The 23,520-nt window shown below is 33.4% G+C and overlaps 1 protein-coding gene across 1 annotated transcript in view; it reads right to left on the bottom strand.

The window, feature by feature from the left end:
• Positions 1 to 23,517, bottom strand: part of LOC106100359 (semaphorin-2A-like) — a gene marked incomplete at its 5' end in the record, with an annotated part of 44,217 nt that extends 20,700 nt beyond the window's left edge. Inside the window, one exon of the mRNA XM_013279187.1 lies at positions 23,460 to 23,517. Coding sequence (XP_013134641.1) covers positions 23,460 to 23,517 — 58 coding nt within the window. The remainder of the gene's footprint in view (positions 1 to 23,459) is intronic.
• Between the last annotated feature and the right edge of the window lie 3 nt (positions 23,518 to 23,520).

Here is a 23,520-nt window from a genome sequence, read left to right as displayed (position 1 = left end):
AATGCGCCACTGAATACAAAATTCACATGTACTCCAATTATAGGAAAACGATTTGGTACAAATATTCTTGGCAGACTTGCAAATTTCTACTCGAATCGGCCAAATATATTTATTTTGTTGCGATCCCGAAATGGGCCCACTACGAGTTCGTGACTTTCATTTTCCTGAAACGCCGCACCGGCCAATGCAGGAAGCGGACAAAAGCAAATGGACTATGTTACCACGGGAATAATTCATTATGTATGTATGTACAATGCATCGCATAATAATATAAATACATAACCAGAAAACGTGATACAATGATTTTAGATAAGTGAGGGCCTGTCCTACCAATAGCTGGTAGAGGCTCAGATAGTTAAAAAATAACGCCACTGTCAGGGAACGAAATCCGATATTTCCATCACATATTTTACACGTTGAATTGTTATCAGATAATTTACAATTTGGTGGGACAGCCCCTTAATAATATTTTTTACCATCAACCTTGTAAAATTTTATTTCATTGAAAGTAAATTTTAGTAAACAGAGTACACAAAATAAACCTTTTTCATACGAAGTTAACATCAAACAAATTACATCCATTTCGGTTAAAACAAACGTACGAACATCGCTATATCAGAAATTACGAGTCGGTCCAACATTAAAGTTATAAAATTGTTTATGCTGGCAGCCCTTGCGTATTGCCGGCGTGAATATCTTATTGTGGGTACTCTAGTAACCCGGCTCTCATAAACTTTGTTACGATGGATGTCACGTGCATGAAACGCGTACGGCGCGCCTCTGCCCATTCTGCCCAAAAACGAGTTGTAATTTTAATTAAAATACCATAACTTTGCCAGCCCTCGGAAATAATTATTACTCATAAATGTATGGGTAACGAAATGTTACCTTATAAACGAATATTTTCCTCCATTAAGAGATTAAAGTGTTTTCGCAATCCGCATAAGACTTGAACATATTTTAAATCATTAATACTTAACCTATTATTAAACCAAACAATAAAAACGGAATAGAAAATCACAAGCTCATTTTATCTCTTAAAATTTTAACCCACTTCATAAATTGGAGCGCAGGTAAGTCGGTGGACGATACGAAAACAGTTAGACATCGCAAGCCGAAGCCTAGACAGAGTGAGCCAGAGTGAGCCAGACAGAAGCCGAGTGAGCCAGAATGAGCCAGACAGAGAGTGAGCCAGAGTGGAGGAGCCGCCTGAACATTGCGGACTCGCGGCACGTGCGGAATCCGACACTTGGCACGGCTCTGCACATCCGCGGCACTCCGCCGCCGCCGCGCTTTTGCTCTAATACAAGTTTTAACTTTTAATTACGCCTCTGCAAACTTACGGGCGGACGCTGTAAAATCTTAATTTGAAGAAAATCCTCGATGATTAAGTAAATACGAAGAGATCTGAGTTGTCAATTAACTGTGCATTTACTTTTAGATTTCTTGTTCCAACGCATTCTGTTTACTTATGTTGAATTACTTTTTAGACTTTACTTGTTTAAACTCTTATGTGCTAGAAGATCTACGGTTACATATGTCTTTTGCCGATAGGGATATCTTTTTTAAAATCTTAACTGCATACTCAGTTTCCAAAACATAAAACTTTTAAGTAAAAACAATTCTAAAGTACAAAAATTTATATTCGCTTCCTCAATAAAAATAAAACGGGATTCCTCCGACCGTAATTATTTAAACTCGTAGCATTATCTTGCCGACAAAATAATCAAATAAACGTAAACTCTTTCCTTAAAGAATCCATTTGATCAAATAATCAGTGTTTCCTCGAGTGAGACGCAATCATAGCGGCAGCAATGAGAACAAAACTGACAAATATAAATAAAAGAGCTGCGAGGTCCAAGTCGGGTAATTTCTACTGCGATAAAACGGGGAAGGAGCGATATTTAAATTGAATACGCCGTAAATAAATGCTAAATGAGACAAAGGACTGTGAGAGAATTTGCAATCTAAACACGAATAAAAGGAGTAATGTATCTTTAATGAAAACGGCAATGAGACGCCGGTCGCCGCGCTGTGCCGCCGCCGCAAAAACCGCGCTCTACATTCTTTCTTCCTATTATTGCAATTGTATCTGCTGCTATTTAATTATTTATAACAGTATTCTTTCACTTTGAGAAAGCCACCCCGATAACTTTTTGGTATACCCCGTAATGCCAATATGCCATTATTTCTGCAAATCAAGGGCTACAGTAGATACCAATAGAGTGTGTTATATTTTAAAGAAATCAGAATACGTAACTTAAGTAAATATAGAAATCATAACATATATTTGCTATTATTCCCACTTAACTGATATATTAGAATTGACGTACCATAAATCAATGTTAAGAAACTTTTTACTTAATATGACGTATGAACAAGTTTAGCGCAATGAACAAATTAACTAACTACATATTAAGTCTTTCATACTATTTTCACATTGAAGAAAATGTATTATTTTAAGATGTTTAACCATTACGTCGTAATTCTCTGCTGTTATATCAATTGAGGTTGCAAAACAAAACAAATGCAATGCGGGTGGTAATCGCGTAATATCCGGGCACAATTTATTTTTAATAGACAACAAAGCCGGATGACAAATAGACTTTTGACATAGATTCGGTTATATTTAACTGTATTTAATATCTATAAAATAAATCGTATATATATATATTTCAGTGCTGGAATGACACCTGAAAAATATATTTTACCTTCAATAAAATACATTTAACCGATCTCGATAAATTGTTTGTGAATTCGCAAACAATCGTTTTGGAAAATGTATACAATAAGTTATGTTTATTTAAATTTTATTATACTTAATGACTTACTGTTTTAAATGAAATACATGATATATTATGTTACTAATATTGTAAATGCGAAAGTTGAGATGGATGCATGTAGCCTAAACTGCTGAACGAATCTCGATAAAATTTAGCATAGATGTAGAGGATAGTCTGTAAGAACACATAGGCTACTTGGTTTTGTTTTTTTTTTAATCGCTTTGCGTCGCTTGCGATAGCTAGTAAAATTACAAAAATGTTAATTGGTCACAAATTAAAATTTTAAATATTTCATAACCCTAAGTACTTTTTTAATTTATCAACTATAACTATATTGTACTTGGGTTCGTACAATTTATAGTGTCCCATCAGGACGTTGCTCGGTGCCTTTCCCGGCATCTCGGCGATCCCGCTGCGGGCCTCGGCGGGGAAGTTTAGACAGCCTTCTCAACGTCACTAACTAGTTGTGACTTATTTTAATGCAGCAATACAACGAGGGCCAACTTTTTGAACTACCATTTTAATATGGCTAACAATGTTACCTCTTACTATACCTAGTTCATTGATTATCAACATTTTGTATATTTTATTTATATTAAATCATTCTTCCTTTTCTTGACTGGTTTCGGATACTGTACAACATTTTATTTATATATTTGGTATATTGTTTAAAAATTACCCAAGAGTTCCTTTTCAAGACTGTTTAAGTATGTTTATTTATATTTTTTAAACTCATAGAAAGCTTAGTATGTTTTTGTAGGAATAGTTTTCATTCACATTAAAAGGAAAAATAGAACAAAGAGCTATACCATTTTCTAGCTTTTATAAAGCAATAAACAGTCAAAGAGCTGCCTACTATAAAATTCGAATATAATTCCAACACACAAAATTTAAAACGCAAAACGCGGCGAGAGTTTAGAAGGCTTTCAGTGGCGCCGGCCGTTTAGCAAAGTTTAAGTAGCACGGCCACATCGCAGTGTACGCGTTACATTGCTCGCTCTCTGCATGTTTAATCCACACAAAATAAATAAACTACAACCGTCTCTCGTATCACTATAAATCCCCCACGCAAATGTTACTTATTTTAGCCGCAAAGCGCACTTTCCAACTAAACATTTTAATAGCTCCACGATATTTGCATGCTCTCTCTGGCTTTGCGTACTCATGTTTGTTACACTCGAAAAGGAGTTTTTACTTGTTTACAGACAAATATACGAGACGAATATCATTCGTCTTGACTACTTCGTATCATGTCGTCATGACTTTGTACACATTCATGAATCAATTTAGATTAGTCACAAAATTCATTTTAAACCATACTATGCTATTTTGTTGGCTTTAATGAACTGCATTTCTAAAACAGTTACCAAATAGTTAAGTCATGATCTATTAGATATTGTAAAATGCTAACGGCGTTAGCTTTAAACATTGCGAACGTTTATCTATTAATAAGGCGACCCATTTAAAACTCGGCGTATGTCTCAATCAATGTAAATGACATCTACATGTCCTATATCACCACGTGCTTACAATTTGTGCAGTATGAGATCACTTATGATGTTACAATTACAGAATATGAGACATGCAAGCGGGCCTCTGATATGCATTTCTAGATTTTCGTTCGGAATTACATTGACACATATATATGCATATGACAGCGTCAACAAACCACTCTGAATATCGTTGCAACATATCGTGTCAATACCGCAGGGAACACACTACTGTCATTCTGCTTGAATTGTATCGACGGATTATTATTTCAGATTGCATTTTGTTATAGAAACTAGAGCAGCGATATTGAACGTGTTTTTATATAGAAATATTTTAAACACTGGGGACGAAACAATTATGACATTGCGCTAATTATATACCACACACCAGTGTATGTGGAACAAAGTAAACGGACCCAGATAATTGCATTCGCGGCACACAATTGTTTGAAAGCAATAGTACATTGTAGTCTATTTTTACTGCATCATTAAGGAATAATTTTTATACACGAGAATCAAAAGTAAAACACAACTTTATTCAGCAAAAGATTCTAACTTGGTTAAAGTTTTACGTCTGTATATCTTTGTGTGACATTAAAGTTACGAAGAAAAAGGTTAAATTGGATTTGAGGTGAGACGCTTGTCTTGCATTTGAATTAGGCATGAAACCTTTACTGATTGATTCCCTTTAGAAAAATCAACCTGTTTTGTTATTCACGAGGGTGCTTCGCGAAACATCAACTGAAAAGAAAGTATATTCAGTGGGGATTTTCATTTTCAAGTTTAGGGTATTTTTATTATTTCGTGTTTGGATTATTTAAGTTCATTGGTAACATTAAACAGACAGCCGTGTCTAAGAATTTTTTATTGGAATATAATTTAAATGGTTTAAAGTAAACGATTACTCAATCTGTTTTGATACATTGAAATTCAAAAATTGAAGTACTCAAGTTGGTTATTAAATAAGCATTTTTTGCTAACTAACACAAAAAAAATATAACGGATAATTCAAAGTCCAACTATGAGGGTGATAAATTCATATAATTAGGTAGTAAAGTAACATTATCTTAATGAAGAGGAATTCGTCGCCAACGCGACGTTCATTCCAAGACGTCGTCAAATAAACAACAGTGGGAGTTTAATTTAAACGACGGAGCTGCGCAGGCGCCGTTGCATCGTCTCGCTAATTTGTCGGAACCGACATCTGCAATATAGATAATTATGATGTACACGACAGCCGCATTAAAATGTTACGCTTGATGGAATTGACGATTGTCATGTAAAACAAAACTAAATGGTACTTGAGACTACTAAAAACAAATGGGGTTCCTATTAGAAAGTTACCAAACAATTAAGGAGTGGTAATGAAAGGCATGTAAATCATATTATTATTAAATTATCACAAAATAAAAAAAAAGTATTCATAGAATGATAGTTACAATATTTCCGTAAAAGCAAACTGTTTACTTAAAAAAATATAGGCAAAATAAATAACAACTCTGTCCAAGCGACAGCAAACATTTAAAAATAAATCTGAAAATGGCTGCCAAAGTTCGAGTGATTGATTCCCGTATGCGAAGCGGGTCTCTCCAGTCCCCTTTCAGACTACATCGTAAAATGGCGTATGGACAATTTATTGGTCGAACACTGTTTAACCCATTCTGGTGTAGGCAGATTTACGACAGCGGTCCCTCACGAAAACGATTACGTCTTCACGGCCGAGCCTAACAAACAACTCAGTCGTGATTGACTACTACACCATTCATGAAAACTGCGGACAAACTGACGATCGAAGGAAATTTTAAAGTAGGTGACTTCTTTTTCGTCTATGCATAGGTATTTTATTAGATACTTTATATCGTATTCCTCTATAAGAAATTCTATTGTTTAACTATTTACGTTTCCAAAAACTTAATTTACTGAGACTTTTGTTTATAAAAACATACCTGAAACACGCAAGAGTTGGTCGAATTTCGTCAGCGATGAATTTTATAACTTTGCGTCATTTAAAACCAGCAAAAAGCTGTGTCCATAACTAATCCATTAGCGAACGACTGTTCGACGTTCTGCTGACTGCCGCTGGATACTTTTTAAAACAGATTTTGTGTTCTCATCTGCGGGTTTCCATTCCCGAAACAATTGTATGAAACATATCGTCGTCTCTTTCATTCGTTTTTAGGAAAACAGAGATAGTATTATGCTTTAACACAAGCACAGCACGGCAGTTAAATTTCACGGTTTTATCGAATCCATTTAAAGTTTGATACGCACGATATATTTAAATTTATCCTCTGAATTATTTCAGTTTCATAAATATTCAAATGTTCTGTATAATCTAAACCATTAAATGTTTTTAAAATAAAAAATGGATTTTTAAATAATCTGGTGCAAGAAAGAATTGATCAAGAACATTAAAATAACTATATGAACTCCAACATCTACTCACTTCCAAATCTGATATCATAACTATAATTAAAATTATATAAGTTAAACTTTTAAATATGGATACGACAAGAATAAAATTTCGTTAAAACCGCGACAACTTTAAAGACCAACTGTTTTCATTTGAGCCCAACCGTTACAGCTGCTTTGCAAATGTTCACAATTTGACTGAAATGAAACCGACTGCTGCCCAAAATACTTCGTCTTTCATCTCATATATAATTGTTTCAAAGTTTTTATTGAAAAATTATTTTTAATACCTTGAGTATGTCGTTTTATATACAGAGAATAACTTAAAAACAACAGAAGAACTTACTATATGAAATATTACCCTCGTTACAAAATTGTTACGAATATAAAAAACAACATAATAAAAAATGAGAATAAATTTTAAAACTCGTGCAATCTTCCTGGAGTAATACAAAAGCTTAAAAAGACAAAAGTAAACCTAAAGAAAGTCTCGAATAAAACAATATAAAAGAAATATCTCTTAACGTAAGATAGCAGACTGGAAAATCTTTCGTTTCAATGGGAATAAAAGGGTACAAATTTATTTCCAACCGCAAACTCTAACATACTTAAGTAGAAGCTTAAGATGATTTAAATAAACAATAATTTCACGGAACAAGCATTTTGAGCCCAGTTTGAACACAGTACCACTCGCAGAGAGTATACGTGGCCCTAACTACGTATTCATGAAAGCAATTTGCCTAGTTCTTTGTTCTAAAATTGTGTCACACTCAAAATTTCATCAGATATTCGAATCAAAGGATTTCACTCTAGTAAAATGTCAATTTGTTGTTATTATATTATACATCATTAGAGTTTATTAAACTATGTAACAGTTAAATGTAAATAGTGTGACAAAAGCCTATTTCTGATTTCTTAGAGAAACCCGCGAAAACGCAACGAGATACTTTTATTTGCTTTTACATCTTTATAAAAGCATTTTCGTCTGTATTTGCGAACAAACATTACTTCTGACATTTCAAATATTATTTTGTAGTAAAAAAATAAACAAACGTAACAATTTATTCACATAACGAAGATATTGGTCGAAATAATAAAGTTTTGACTAAGACATTGTTTACCACCGAATGGAAATCAATTTTACGGATCAATTGTACAGCGGCGGGGCTGGATTCCAGCCGTGATGTGCCCATGAATACAAGTTGCCCGATCTCTATTTCAAGAATACCCGGATACACGGCGCGTTCGCTCCGAGCTCCGAGCGAGGCGCCTTATACCTAAATTAATTTTCTACTATGATCAGTCAGCCGTGATAAACGTGATATCGCTCCAATATCGAACCATCTTACAAGCATCTTAGTGATAATACAAATATGTATATGTTATGCAACGTTATAACTTAAGTTTAATTAAACTTATATGAAAGTCATAAAATTAATAAACAGGATGAATAAATTTCAAACAACCTAATTAAAATGTCAAATAAAAGATGCCAATTAATTTCTCAGAAGGTCTCATTTGAGTTAGAATCAAACCGTGTTCATATCAAAGCTTACTTTCGCTAGAAGACGATCACAATAATTTCCAATAAGTAGTATCAAAATTGTCACTTAAATGATAAGGGAGCTAAAGTCCGAGCTTAATCTATGTATTTATCTAACGATCAGAGATTTACGATTCCCATCAAACGTCACGTGACGAGACGCGTCGGAGCGGCATCAATATCCTATCGCTCCGTACATGACACATTCATTGGTGACATGCGACACGGACGATCGCATTTTACTTCTGACAGCTTTTTTATAACACCCTACTGTGAGATTAGAGTACTACAATCGTATGCAATGCACTTCACAACGTGATACTTATCAAGTCGTATCTCAATTTTTTTACCAGTTAATGCAAAGAATCGCCATTATAATAAAGTTTAACGTTCCAAAACATGTATCTAATCGCATGCAAATATTGAAAACGAGTCAGATACAATTTTAAAAATAATGTCTAATATTTCATTTCGCTTCTGAATTTCAAATAAAAAGGGGAAAGTGATTTATTTACACGCGCGATTAATATATGTGTATGACATATTTGATTTATCTTTGTATATTTTATCAAAAACAATCAAAAATAATCAGTAGTTCCGTCGAGCGTCGAGCGGCGCGCGGTAAACGGCGAGCAGCGACGGAAGTCAGTCCGCGCTGATTAATGAACTGCCTTCACCGACTTGAAAATGAACCCTATTACTTAACGAACTTATCGTCTAAAGAAAGAAAACACTCTAATTGCCGACTTTTAGCCGCGCTAGAGCTTTCAAAATGATTGTTATTATTAGCGCCGTTCTATATTAAGAATTTATGACGATAAAATTATTGCCACTATTTCAATTGAACGTTGCAGATTATAAAAATAAAGCAAATTTAACTAAATGTTATATGTTAAATATAGGAACGAAAGGACATACGAAACTTCGGTTACAGTATATTATTTTTAACGTTTCGATAAAAATAAGAAAAGGATAGGGCATTCCTAAATTATATTTCCTGTGCCACAGGCGAAATAATTTCGGTTAGATTGGATATTCGGACATAAATTATCACCAGCATTAAAACGTCGCTATAAGCTATGATCAATTTCATAGCAACGCCTACGGTTTATTTCAGAAGTTCTCTTTAATATCATTGATAGTTTTTTTATACAATACACTTAATTTTATGAAGCTTCGATACAAAAATATTAACTAACTATGACTTCATAATCTATTGGCTTATCAAAGTAATTAAATAAAACAAGATCAATAAGCCAAAATATATAACTTTGAATGATATTAAAGCATAAGATTTTTCTCCAATTTCACAATAGAAACATTAGCATTTCACATTATTCTGGGCGCCTTCTTTGTCTAAATAAAAGCCTTCATTCTTTTACATTCTTTTAAGTCCTTAGTTATTTCAATCAAATTCCATTCAACTAAAATAAAAGACGAAAAGAAAATTCCTGCTATAATTTTTTAAATCTTCAGTTTAATTGTTTACATTTTATATGATACAGAAATAGTTCCTCTTTCGAATTATTTTTTATTCTCAGTAGTTACTAATAAACTAAGAGCACCAACGTTTATTTATACGACAGTAAGAATTGAAAGCTTAGTATTTCAATTTCCGAACCGGCAGGCTCACTAAAACTAACATTAGACGTTGATTTATTGCTTCGATTTGTTAGTGCTAAACATCTTACCGATACTGAGACTTTCATTGAAACCATTTGTTTATGCCTCTTATTATATGGACATAATGAAACGCCGGTACTTAGCTTCATGGTTGTTTAATTATTATATTACATTTTAGTTGTATTAACAATGAATTGATTAGCGCGATACGATGTGTGACCGCGCAGATTGACAGACGAAGTGCAAGAGATTGAATGAATGTACAATAGGGATGTCCGTGCGACGCTGTTGCTAGTGATGTCCGCAGTCGATCATTAGAGATCCATATGAAGGCGACATAAACACCATCATCATTGAAATATACTAACATAAAAGTTTCCTATAACTAATACATAATTTTAACCGCCAATAGCCTAATGGTTTGGGGTACGGACCACCGATCTGGCGATCGAATTCGAGTTCGAATCCCGCCTTTCGACTATTGTCGTGAACCATACTAGCACAAGCCTAGAGCTAAGTTGGAATGGTAAAAGAGATATTAGTAAATTAACAGAAATCTACTAATTTTTTTTCACAAAAAAAGAAAAATGAGATAATTACCATTTGATGTGTTTTAAGATTTAACTCCTCGATGCGCATCTCGGAGGTCCCTTCGTTCGTATTCCCATCTTTTATAAAAAAAAGATAATTTTGTATCTCTTACTAATTTACAAAAAGTTGTTGAAGTGTTTCATAGTGGGTGGTCTGCCTATCGCTTCAAACATGCGTGTCGAATCCTTGATGTTGACGTAAAACCACTTTTTCACGTAAAAACTCGTCGTTACAAATTAACTATAAATTACATATTTAAAGTCAAAGGGAAAACAACTTATAGTAAATTAATAAATTGAGATATAAACGAATATTGACAATACTAACACATAATACTTATAGAATAAAAATATTAAAGAATTTAAATCCAATTGCAAATATATTTTTAAATTACTTGTCAAAATATTCACACTAATGAATACGAAAGCTTAACACTTAAGACTTCAAATTAAAATAGCTATTGTTTCAACGAATAATACTCCGAATACATTAAGTACAATGTATTCATTACTTAAGATAAATCATTGTTTAGATCATATTCTGATTGCACAAGTAAGTACGTTGAACCGTGATTCACGCGAGTACTTCGCACCAACGTGTCAGCGGTAAGAATTCCCTTAACATGTTGTGAAATCATTAATTTGTAAGATTTGTAAAGCGGATCTCATTATTTTGATTAGCGAATCGAGTCTTCTTTCTTGAAACTCGAGTAAGTAATCTTGCAATGGCTAATTATTTGCGATTGTAACGTCGAAAATTGTTAAATGGTGTTTTTAATGTGAAGTACATTCAATAAAATTTAATAAGTCATGTTATTTGAAGAGGTGGGGTACGAACGAAGCGATGTATCTCGCGCAGTTGGACGCACACCAATATTTATCAAAGGCAGATTTATGTGCCGCGGCGACGAAGGCTACGATGCTATCTGCGACCTTTGCCATGCCGAGCCGCCGAGCCTCTACTATTGTTGTTCCATTGCAATAAAGGAATACATCAAAGTATACGAGTACAGAACAGTAATCAAATAAGCCGAATCAATACTTCGCAAAGACCTTCATGTGTGTATTGCAGTAAATAAATAATAATATTGTTCAATAGTGAAACTGTTTTTTCCCTGAAAACTTAAAATAAAAACAAGAAACTGGGATTGACATTTTTTTATTTAAAAGAATAATCGTTAACATATTATCAAACTACTTCTCACATCTCTCAAAGATTTGTATTTTTGAGAGTATTGAAATAACTCAAAATTACTGGGATGATTTCAAAAATTCTTTCACCATAAAAAAGCGACATACGTTATCACTGAGTGAAATGAGCTATATCTATTATTATTATTTTAAAATATCGGCCACGAAGTCGCAAGCAACAACTAGTTTCAACTATAAAATAACAAAACATATTCGGTAGTAAAACTCTGCACTCGATACGAAGTCATATTTTAAAGGAATGAACGTCTTCACGCTCCTATGATCTAGAAAATAAATGGATGCACAATTTTTCGTGTTTCGCTGGGGCGTTAAATTATGCGTTTATCATTTAGGGATGTTTACAAAGAGTCTCCCGCGGGATAAAATTGAAACAGCTGGAGCGTTGCCAGGCGGGAGACGACACGCAATAATGCCATTTTATGTGCAATACCAGCCTATATTTCTATTACGATTAAATGAAATAAACGTTTATGAATTTTCAATATTGTTATAACATCAAGTTTCTATAAAAAATGGTTTTCTGTAAGTGCCTAGTTCTATAAAATACCTATACCTCGCCCAATCCCTTTGTCAGATCCATTTTTCTATATTATGATCGATACAGGATATAAAAAAATGTATCACAACTTATAAAAGCATAATTTAGCATGTAACACACAAAATAGCGATATTCTATTTGTCTCACGACATCGTAGCGTTTACTGCCAAGATATCGCCGGCTCTCTTTATCATTTCCGTTAGATTACCGCGATCGCGCCCCGGGGAAACTGAATATCAAAAAATAAGCAGCAAATTCGAAGCGTGATCCCTTGCAGATACAATTGTCCTTTGATTTTTAAAAGACAGGACATGTTACTTGCGTGCATTTCGATCGATCTTACTATTAATATTACTCATACTTCATACTCATAATAACTGCGAAAGTTTAAATGGATGGATGGATGTTTGTTAGAGTTTGTAGCCTAAACTGCTGAATGGATATCGATGAAATTTGCCATAGGGTACTCTGGAAGAACACATAGGCTACTTGGTTTTGTTTTTCTTAATTCCACGCGGACAGAGTAGCAGGCGAAAGCTAGTAAATTATCAATTAGCTGTTTGTTAACTTCCTCACCTCCCGCGAATTCGGCAGAATTATTTACTATAAATTACATCGTCCGTTACTCTATCGTCAAAGTAATTGTCAGACGAAAATGCCTCCGTTGATACACAGAAATAACTCGCGACGCGGTACCGCAAATTGAAAATAAACTCCGGCTTCAAATGTCGCCATGAAATTTTAAGCTTGGACATTTGCAATCATACAGGACGGTGACGTGACATTTTCTATGCACTCTCGCTCTACTTATTTCGGGATTAAATTAGATATGAAAGAATTTTATTTAAAGTTCACAAATAATAACCTTATACGATTATAACTGAAGATAGTCTGAAACAAAACTGTGCATCTGTTTGTAATACAGACGCAGTTAAATGTTACGTACAATTCAGTAAGAAAATATTCAAGTTTTTAAACAACATTAAAACGCACTAATGGAATTCATGAATGAAATGGCAATAAAAGTAATCTGTTCTTATATGTTTTGGACGTTGCTGGGGCTTGAGTTGTTAGAGTTTATTTGCGCCGTTTGTGTCGCCTCGCACCCGTTGGAGTCCGTCCAACAGTTTTACACAATCATTCCACTCAACTAAGCGTTGTCATAAACAAAACCCGGCAGGTATGAATTGCACAAAAAATTGTATATAATTGTCGCCGCCGCCGGTTTGCACGGCTTGCTTTTAGCTCTATCAATTTTTAAAAGCCAACACTGAATCGTTAATTTATTTTATGTCGACAAACTTGGCTCTGTTGCCGACCGCACGTATTGATTTCAAAGCTGTTAGCTTCAACACGATATCAATATATGTATGTATCATCATACACTTATATGTAGGAATTACTGAAATAAAATATAATACAAGTTTTGAAATAATAATTAAAGTTCTCCTGTATATGTTTTTTCATCGAATTCATCAAGATCACCAATCTACCTTTGTCTACGAGTTAAAACGTGGGTCATCAGAAATACTTAAATAATAAATATCCCGGTAGTCTAAAATTTTACTTATTTGATTGCTTAAGTTAAGAAATATTAAAAAGCTGAAACATATTTCAACTTCCTGTACTTAAAATTGATTTTTTCCGCCTTACGTAAAGAAATATCTCTACCAGAAACGCAAGTAAGAAACATTTAAAATATGAGAATGTTAGGATTTCATTTTGAATAAGAGTTTTGATTCTTCAATCCTTTATTTGGCAAGCGCTCGGGATGTCGCCGAGCCAAATAGGTCGCCACTAAATGAATCAAAGCGTGAACTTAACTGGCATTACGTTTATTGTATTGTCAAAGTTTAAATTATGGAAGAGTTAATACGGTTTGCTCGTTTTCACATAAAAGTTAAATCGTACAACATACTCGGTGATATTAACGAGTTCTTTCGTAAAACAAACAATCATATATTCTCAGTTTTACAACCAGTCTCGGAGTTAACTGCGTTGGTAAACTCTTTAGATAACTATGTATTAGACATGGTATTCGGGGCGTACGTTTATAGCTGTTAAATATAGGTGCTATCTATAAAATATGACTTAAGCTTGAAATCTCCTTGCGTTCCGTTTATTTAACGACCACCCATCACACAAGTTTACACCCACTACGACTTGACGAAATAATATAAAGCTTGTATGATTCAGTGGCAACAACACGCCTGCTAATTGAAAGAACACAGATATCTTATTTACTTTTATCCAATGACTTCTTTTTTTAATATTGTTTTTTTTTTAAATAATGGGGATAATAACAAATGACAAAGGCGCCACTAACATTTAGTTCCTTAATCTTATTCCCTCCTTTATGTCTGTAATAAATCTATTTTCACTTGCCTGATGCGATTCAACGTTTGTCTATTTTAATAATGCTGTCTATAACTGGCCCACATCTGTTACTGATCACAGCAGCTCCCACTAGATTTAATTTAAATAAATATTTTCATACAAAACACACTTAAAATCAGTGAGTTAATTATAATTGAGACATGATTCGAGTTCACTGATCATAAATATTAAATTATATTTTAGAAATATAATTAAAACCCTTACTAAATATTAAAGAAATTAATATAAAATTATTTAAATTAATGATATTTTGATTTATTATTTTTATATTATAAATCTATCCGCGAAGTTTCAAGTAAAACTACTTATAATACTTAAGTGCATCGTTCCTATTAAATGTAATTTAAACGTGAAAAATCTGAGCCTTTTTATACAGCATAAATATTAGAGTAAATGTTAAACATCGTTAACCAAATATTAATACGAAGTAGTCGTGAAACTTTGAAATCATTTGAGTATTAGATTAAGAGCCCGTGTATCCATGTCTTTAGTTGATTTAGCAAGTAATTACTGCTTTGCCAATCTCAAATATACCTTGACATCCGATATCAGTGTAGACTAATCAGACGCTATTCATCCAGAGTACATATTTATTTAAAAGGTAAGGTTGGCAACACACTTCATGCTGTACTGATGTTATGATTAAATCAAAAAGTATCATAAAGTTGTGTTGGGTAATCATCACAACACAGTCATCATGATCCACTTGCCCTTATCCCTTACGTGGGGTCGCCACACGATGTGCTGCTCTTCCATACATCTCTATCAGCCCTCATATCTGATTCCACTCTTTTCTTAAGCATATCCTCTAACACAATCCATCCATACTTTCTTCGGTCTTCCTCTACCTTTGTAGCCATCCACATTCAATCTTAACACTTTCTAGTTTATGTCCCCATCATAATCATCACAACACATTCGACAATTACAAAATAAATGACAAATCAACAATTGCGAAATCATCGATGACCCTTGTCTTAGGAAATTGGGGGAAGCAAATTAAAAGTTCACGATGTTACAAAATTTTTTAATACAAATTTGTAAGTAATCCAGCTTCAAAATAATGGAAGGTGTTTAAACTGTATTTCTTGTAAACGCAAAATAGTTTGCAGTCACACCCGCCCACACGAACCGTATAATAACATTTACCGTTAGTTTTTAGAATAGGATAAGCGATAGTGTCCACCGTCTCTCGGCCTATATCGCCTGTATTGTGAAGCCAGTCTTTGTGCACTCGTACTACCTCTTATCAGTTGACAGACAGCTTATATTTGAATAACAAAGTCAACAGTTATCTACATTACAACTACTTGATATGTCTTACGTAGATCCCTTTGCAAGTTATATTGCAAATCAATTGAAGGTAGCAGTGGTCACGCAGAGTTAAATATATGGTTGGCATAGTTATGTTACATCTCTCATAGTAAGTGAACGATCAAAATAATAAATTAAGTCGCTTCCTGTAAACGACGTCCCCGTTTTAGATAAAAGAGAATAGATTAAAGTAATAAAAAAGGTCTCTCTACAAGCGACCACAAGATTTGGACTCACACTTTCATGTCACACTATATTTACTTCCATTATCCTTATAAAACTAATCTAAAGCAAACTCTAAGTGTGCTATAAACATATCCAAAGCCAACAAATAGTTGAACATAATCTTTAAAATCTCCAATAAAACGGGTTTGAATGCTTTGAATAGAATGCCAATAGACGTAACAGCTACAAGCGCTTTGATCTCGCATTTCACGTAATGGTGGAATGAAATAAAATGCCTTCGTGTTAGGCATCTATTTATACCGCAGTCGTGTCAAATTACGATCTACATGTAGCGGTTTATCTCGGCTAGGGGTTCAACGTCAGTCAATCTGAGGTGCATGTCTGTCAGTCCAATTTACACTGGCTCGCCGTTGGCTTCGCCCCTCCATCGCTAGACCGACAGCCTCTATGAAGCTCATTTAACATACAAATCCCGCACAGCGGTAAAGCACGCCGGGATATTAGTTATCTATATAAACTATTTTAAAATTCAATCCCAATCGTGTATCCAATTAGTTTGTTTTCGAAATCCATTCGAGTGTCTGTTTAAATAACATGTAGATTATAGAAAATTATTAGAAGCGTCATAAATAATGTCTGAAAATGTTAATGTCATTCGGTTGGGCTTTTAATTTAAATATGAATTTATTACTTCATTCTAGTGTGGATAAGATGAGGATTATTTGTGTTGTTTACATTTACATCGTAGACTAGCTGTTGTCCGCAACTTAGTTCACGCAACATTAAGATATAAAAATAGCCTATAATTTCCATCTACATCAAACCCGGTCAAAATCGACCCAGCCGTTTCGGAGTTTACTCGGAACAAACGCGAATTGCGGACAGACAGAAACATTTTTAAATGCAATTTTCGTTAGCAACGCAAATACATCATCTTCCCGAAATCTGAAATTTTTCTTTTGACACTACAAACAGACACTCCGATTTTACTATATGTGTAGAAGATATAGATGATAAGTGTATCATAAAACTTATAGTTATAGCTATTCTAATGGGAGCAATAATTATTAATTAGGGGTAAACTCCAAGCGTGGTCGGGAGCTCAGCATAAATGTGTAATACAGTTACATTTGTAATTACGGTACACCTAAATCTCCTGCGAGCTGATTAACTGATTTAATTAATTCTAAGAGTAATCTTATCAGTAATTAGAGTTTATATGAAATATTCATTATATAGCCGTCGGGTGCTAATTAATATTGTAAAAAACGAAAATATTTACGCCAACATGAAAGGTAAAAGGCTTTACAAAAGTTTCCTATAGTCTACGCGAGGGGTCTTTTTCATGTGGTTTATGAATATGAAATACATGTAAGAATTTAATTAGAAGAACTAAAAAATACAAATGTTTCGGAATATTTGTTCATTTTTTTAATTTAAAACTACTGATAATAAGGTCTTTTATGTCTTTTAATTACTTTTTGATGTGATACTTATTTTTGTATATGATCACGTCAGCGATGTTTTAAGGCTTTAAATGGTCCGAATTCCGAACATACTGGTTGTGTATAAGTCCATATTAAACGGCGATAACATCGACCTGCGCTGTCGGAACGTTTTCTGTCAGACCACACGCTAAGCCCAGTATGCCGAGCATCGCTATATCTGATCATAACGGTAAAGTAATACAATAAGACTGTGAAACTGTGGGAGATTTCAGATATGTAGCGAACATTTTGAATGGTGTTAACGGTCATAGGTGCCTCCAGAACTTCAAGTAACTGTTTTTGACTGTATAAATTCTTCAAGTGGTACAAGTTACAAGTGTATGGAATCTTTTTGTGTTTCATTTACTACATGAATCTTTGAAAAAACAGAGAACAATACAACACAATGCAAATTACTATTAAGATAATATTAAGAAAAATCAAAGCCATTTCCACAAAGGCCGGCAAAGCATCTGTAGGACTACTGGTGCGGATGTCTATGGGCGTCGTTGACCACCTCTGTGTTTAACCCCTTTTCTTTAAAAATGAAAGAAAAACCTAATGAGGTGCTGAGGAATCTAAGCCCTACCTTTGCTGCATTTTCGTGATTGGTTTACAATCTTGGAGAAAATTATACTGTCAGGAATACCATTAATAATTCAGTTTCATCTTGTATTCGGCTTCTCGTTTAAGGTATGTACACACTGTGATCGTGAACTCTCCGCGGTCTTCGAACCTGCGACAATTCGTTAAGCCAGCACTTATCTTAAGCAGCAATATTTTACGCTCCGTCATTTTTCATCAGAAATAGATGTGAATATGCACCTGACAGCAATGTAGACTCATGCTAAATTATCATTCATCTTATTGTTAGTAGGGATAATGTAAAAGTTATTTCTCTTGTTAAATACAATCGTTGTCTATGTAGATGTATGTAACTATGTTGATACTAACCGACGTGCATTGTTGTCGTAGACAATGTAATGAAATTGAATATCATAATAGTACCGCTATATTCCTGTTATAGAAACCTATATATTATTAATTGATTAATGTATATATGAAACGTCGCACCTACTTCGAATCCCTTATACTTACTACTATTCGTTTTAATTTGTTGAAAATCTATGTAATTAGCTAATTGAATCCTCATATAACTTTACTTATTGTTGCTCGCGATTTCGTTCAAGTGAATTTAGAAAATAGTAAAATCCATTTCCATATATTACTCAACAATAACCTAGTTTTTTAATGATGATAGAATTTGAAATCGTCCCAGTAGTTTTTATGTAATTTCAATACGTACAAAAAACCTAAAAAAACAAATCTTTTCTTTTTATAATATTAGTATAGAGTATAGATTTATTTACCATAAACCACAACTTCTATGCTAATATTTTATAAAAGTTAGTTAGCATCTGCATAATGTAGGGTGTATTTTATGCAGTTTACACATTTTTCTACGATATGTAACTACCATAGACCACTATAAAAGATCAAAGACTTAGAGCGCAGCTTTTAAAACTAAATAAGTCGCTACAAAAGTACACCTTTGCGTTTTATCTTAGTAATACACACTCGTTAAAATCTCGACAATATTTTTTAGCTTCATAAAGTATTTACTGTTTAATAACCTAATGGAGGGATACGCTTCGTATTCAATGTTATTTAAATATACGCTTATAGTAAAACCGATTTATCGGGATATATTTCAGAGCTCCCAAGGGATGAAAATAAGCCCGGCTCTTTTTAGTTAATCATGACTATATTTTGTATATTATAATCTCGCATGATTTGATTTCGTTGGGATTAAATCAGCATTGAGTTTTATGAATAATTAAAACATTTTACAAAATCAGACTTGTTTTTAGATTTTAACATAATTAAGACTTGGATAAAGTGTGAGAGAGTTTAAAATATCATATTTAAGTTTCTTATCAGACATATTACAGTTTATTCAAACTAAAGAACCATACTTTGTAAACTAAATTCAGTATATACGACAAACTTCGCAAATCCCAAAATAATAACTAAGAAACGATTGTTCTTATTAAAGTTTTAGACTGAAGTTGAAGTAATTTGTATTAGTTAGTTTAGCTATTTGACTACGACTATTCTAAAACATTTTAAACACCAATAAGAAAACAACACGAAGTTAAACCATAAATAAAACCAAAAATAAAGTGATTGAGAGTCTTTCTACAAAGATTTGCTTTTAAATCCTATGTTTAAAACAGCATCAATATGATAAATGGTACTTTCGTAAGAAAAACATAATGACTTCATGCAAACATCTAGTTAATGGATGTTTCCATTATAAAAATACCAACATAACGACGCAGCGACGGTATTATAATAGAGCTGTGGAACGTAAGTTAAAGTTCTATTAAACTAGAATCTTTAATGGCTTAATTTAGCCAAGTGGCCGGAGCCGGGAGTCAGTTACCTGCGCGAGGGCACGCGGAGCCGGTTTGCAGTGATCCATCTCGACCCTCCTTCGCCCCCTCGTTCCCCGCCGCCCTTCCACTTCCCATCTGAGACCCATCTCACATTCAAAACTTTTTTGCTCGACTGACTTTGCGAACAGGTTTACAATTCCTTATTTTTAAGTGAATCGCACACGTCGAACTTTTAATCCAAGTTACTGCTACAGGGTACATTTATGCCACAAAAAATTGCGTTATACTCCGACTAATCCTGTCATTATTATTGTAACAATATATGTAGATATTAAAATTACTTAAGAGACAATGGAAGGAAACACATATGCTATTGCTGGTTGAGCGATCATTCGTAACTAATACACCATTACAGTAACTCATTCTTTCCAACATAATTATGCCTAATTTTTCCTTCAACGTCTAAATAGCTATTATTATGATAAATATTCCAATATGGCGCTTTTTTCATCGGCGCGTCTGTGGTATCCCTATTCTGTGGTAATGACTTCAAATTGTCGCCGTTCCGACTGTGTGGACGGCATAAAGGAATTCACCAATTTGAATTTTATTGCCGAAAATTAAATATTTATACAGGCACGAAAATGCCCGTACAAGAAAAGAAAACGCTTTCATTTGTTATCGCGCTTTTTTTTATCTAAAAACAAAACAAGATCAATTATTGATTTTGAAAATTGTAGTTATTTTCGTTTTATAGAATACCCAGTTATATCTTGCTACAAAAGTGACTTGAATATTCTAGTGCATACTTTGAGACTTTCAGAATGTCTCTTTGAGATACAAGTGCTTTTAATTAACACAATCGGTAAGAAACGAGCACAATCTCAGTCTATTTATCTGAGCAACCATTTTCTTTACTGATCATAGCTCGTAAAAACGTATCAGAACAGGTTTGGATAATTTTAAAACATCCGATCTTAATTACAATCTTAAAAATAATTTATTTAATGGTACGTCCATGAGAATACAAACGTGAACAAAAGGAAATGACGTCACTGTTGCAAAAGCAACGGAAGAAGTTTTAATCTAAAAGAACGATCGCTGCGATCGCTGCATGCAGATTGTTGTTATAAAGTTTTTTTTATTGATAATGCAAATATGTTATGTTAAAATTTGTATTCTTAAAATGTTTTAATAAAATTCTTCAAACAATTTCAAATATTCATATGCTGTTTCTATTTAAATTAACTACTAGTACTTAGTGCAAACTTAATTAACATATAAGCGAATATTATGAGGGCGTATTGGCACTTTAGTTTCTACAACCAATTACAAATTGAATACTCAACATAATTAAGAGTAGCCTATAATTTCCACCTTAAATAAACTATAAAAAAACCGATAAGAGCTATAATATTTTAGATAAATAAGTACTAAAAAGTTCGAGTATAAAAATCAACGAAATAAAAAGAAACGCTTGATTTTAAACGAAAAAAATCTCAATGATAAGCAGTAAAATAAATATTACCCAAAGCTTAAATGGTAAAACTTAATAGCTTTAGGATAAAAACATTGGATTCATAATACAGTATTTTAGACAAGATATAATTTTAAATACTATATTTTAATATACTGAATTAGGTTTTGCCGTTTGACACAGTAAAAATTAACCTCCTAATCTTTCTCTTCAAATCCACTCAGATGAAATATTATTAATTATTAAAAATATTAAAAAATATATTATCAATCAGAGTATAACTAGCCAGCTGTCGCCCGCGACACCATCCGCGCGGAATTTAAAAAAGACTCAGTTGCCTATATGTCCTTCTAGACTATATCCCACATCTGTGCCATACAATGTGAACTTTAGATCTATTCTAGAGATATATGGTAACAAACATCCATCCATCTATCCATTTAAACTATCGCATTTATGTTATTAGTAAGAAGTAAGACTGCGCATGGCGTGATAGTATAGTTGCCGAGTAGCGTCGATTTTAATCAACTGAAATTATAAAGTTACTGATTGCTTTTGCCGACAACTACACGATACTAACTTATTTACCGTCATTTAGAGTCGTGGTAGTTTAGCATCCGCTCGACTTGTCTTTAATTCCGTTAATCGTTTACCTGAGCTAAACGACGATGAAATAGTTAGGAGTTTAAATTTATCACTTGAATGAAACATGATTAATGTAGAAAATCAATCAATTTCACATATCAATATAAATAAAAGAAAGTCGTGTTAGTTACACTATTTATAATTCAAGAACGGCTTTACAGATATGGCTGAAAATTGGCGAGGAGGCAGCTTATACCCAGGAGACGGACATAGGATACTATTTATTCCGAGGAAAGATTTGTATTTTTGCATTTTTTTATGTATTTGATTGACGCAAAAACTACTGGTCCGATTTTCAAAAATTAGAGCCATTAGAAAGTTAATTTATCTGTAACATAGGCTATATCTTTTTTTTTAATCTCACCGAGACGAAGTCGCGAGCAACAGCTAGAAAAAAAGATAAAGTTAACATAGAATACCACACAATTAAAATGCAAAATTGCAAGTGCGACGGTTCACTTATCAACAATAGGATTGATTTACTTTAGATAAATTAATTAAGGTTTCAAGCTTCAAAGAGACTTGACAGTAGGAAGCAAATAACTATGGTCGCTATTGATGATGATGATTTAACCCCGAAATTTTAAAAGCCAAAAGTCCGCTTTAACTTTTGAAGTCAAACTTTTACTTGAATTATTAAAACTAATGAAACAATCGGTGACGATACCAGATAACACATCGTGAGCCCTTTGTGAAGGAAAAACATTTTCATTGACAACTTTATTAAGTAAACTTGGTTCCTTGCTAAATAGAACTCAAAAATTATATGACCAATTAAAGTCATATAAACAGCGATTTTATTTATGTTTGTATTTGTCTTGGGAACTTGATTAAAGGTTTAACCGTTAAGAAACCTAATATTGAATACATTAACTTAATAACTATAGATAAATCGGTACCTACGTTTAACGAAGCCTACATAAGAATTGCATTCCAACGAAATCTTATCATGTCTTTGTAATACAAAAATTATAGGATTTTTCTTTAATAACAATAACTGCAACTACATAACTGTCGTTTTATATAACAGAAGTATGATAAACTCAATTTACCACAAACAATATCATGAATTTCACAACATTACTTGAAGTCCCGCAAAAAGTGCAATAAAATAATTAAAGTCAATGACAGTTGTGGTGGACATTATTTTGTTACCAATTTAAGGGCTACCAATTCAGCTCCTTTATTATTTTATGGTCAGAGAGAACCAGTATAGTAATACTGAGTATTTAATGCGCCACTACAACAGCTTATCATAGATCTTTATTTACCCATTGATAAGATTAGCAGCCCCACATTTTGCTCATGCAATAGGTATGAAAGTTTGTTGATAGTTGACTCAGTACAGGATGTTTGTACTTACCTCTATGATGACGGACCCGGTGATGTGACACTGGACGACAGCACGGCTGCTCTTGAAAGGC

Source organism: Papilio polytes, unplaced genomic scaffold (genome assembly GCF_000836215.1).
Source record: "Papilio polytes unplaced genomic scaffold, Ppol_1.0 DF824047.1, whole genome shotgun sequence".
In the NCBI taxonomy this organism is placed as follows: Eukaryota; Metazoa; Arthropoda; class Insecta; order Lepidoptera; family Papilionidae; genus Papilio; species Papilio polytes.
The sequence above is the reverse complement of the archived record's forward strand: the minus strand, read 5'-3'. Positions and strand labels throughout refer to the sequence as shown.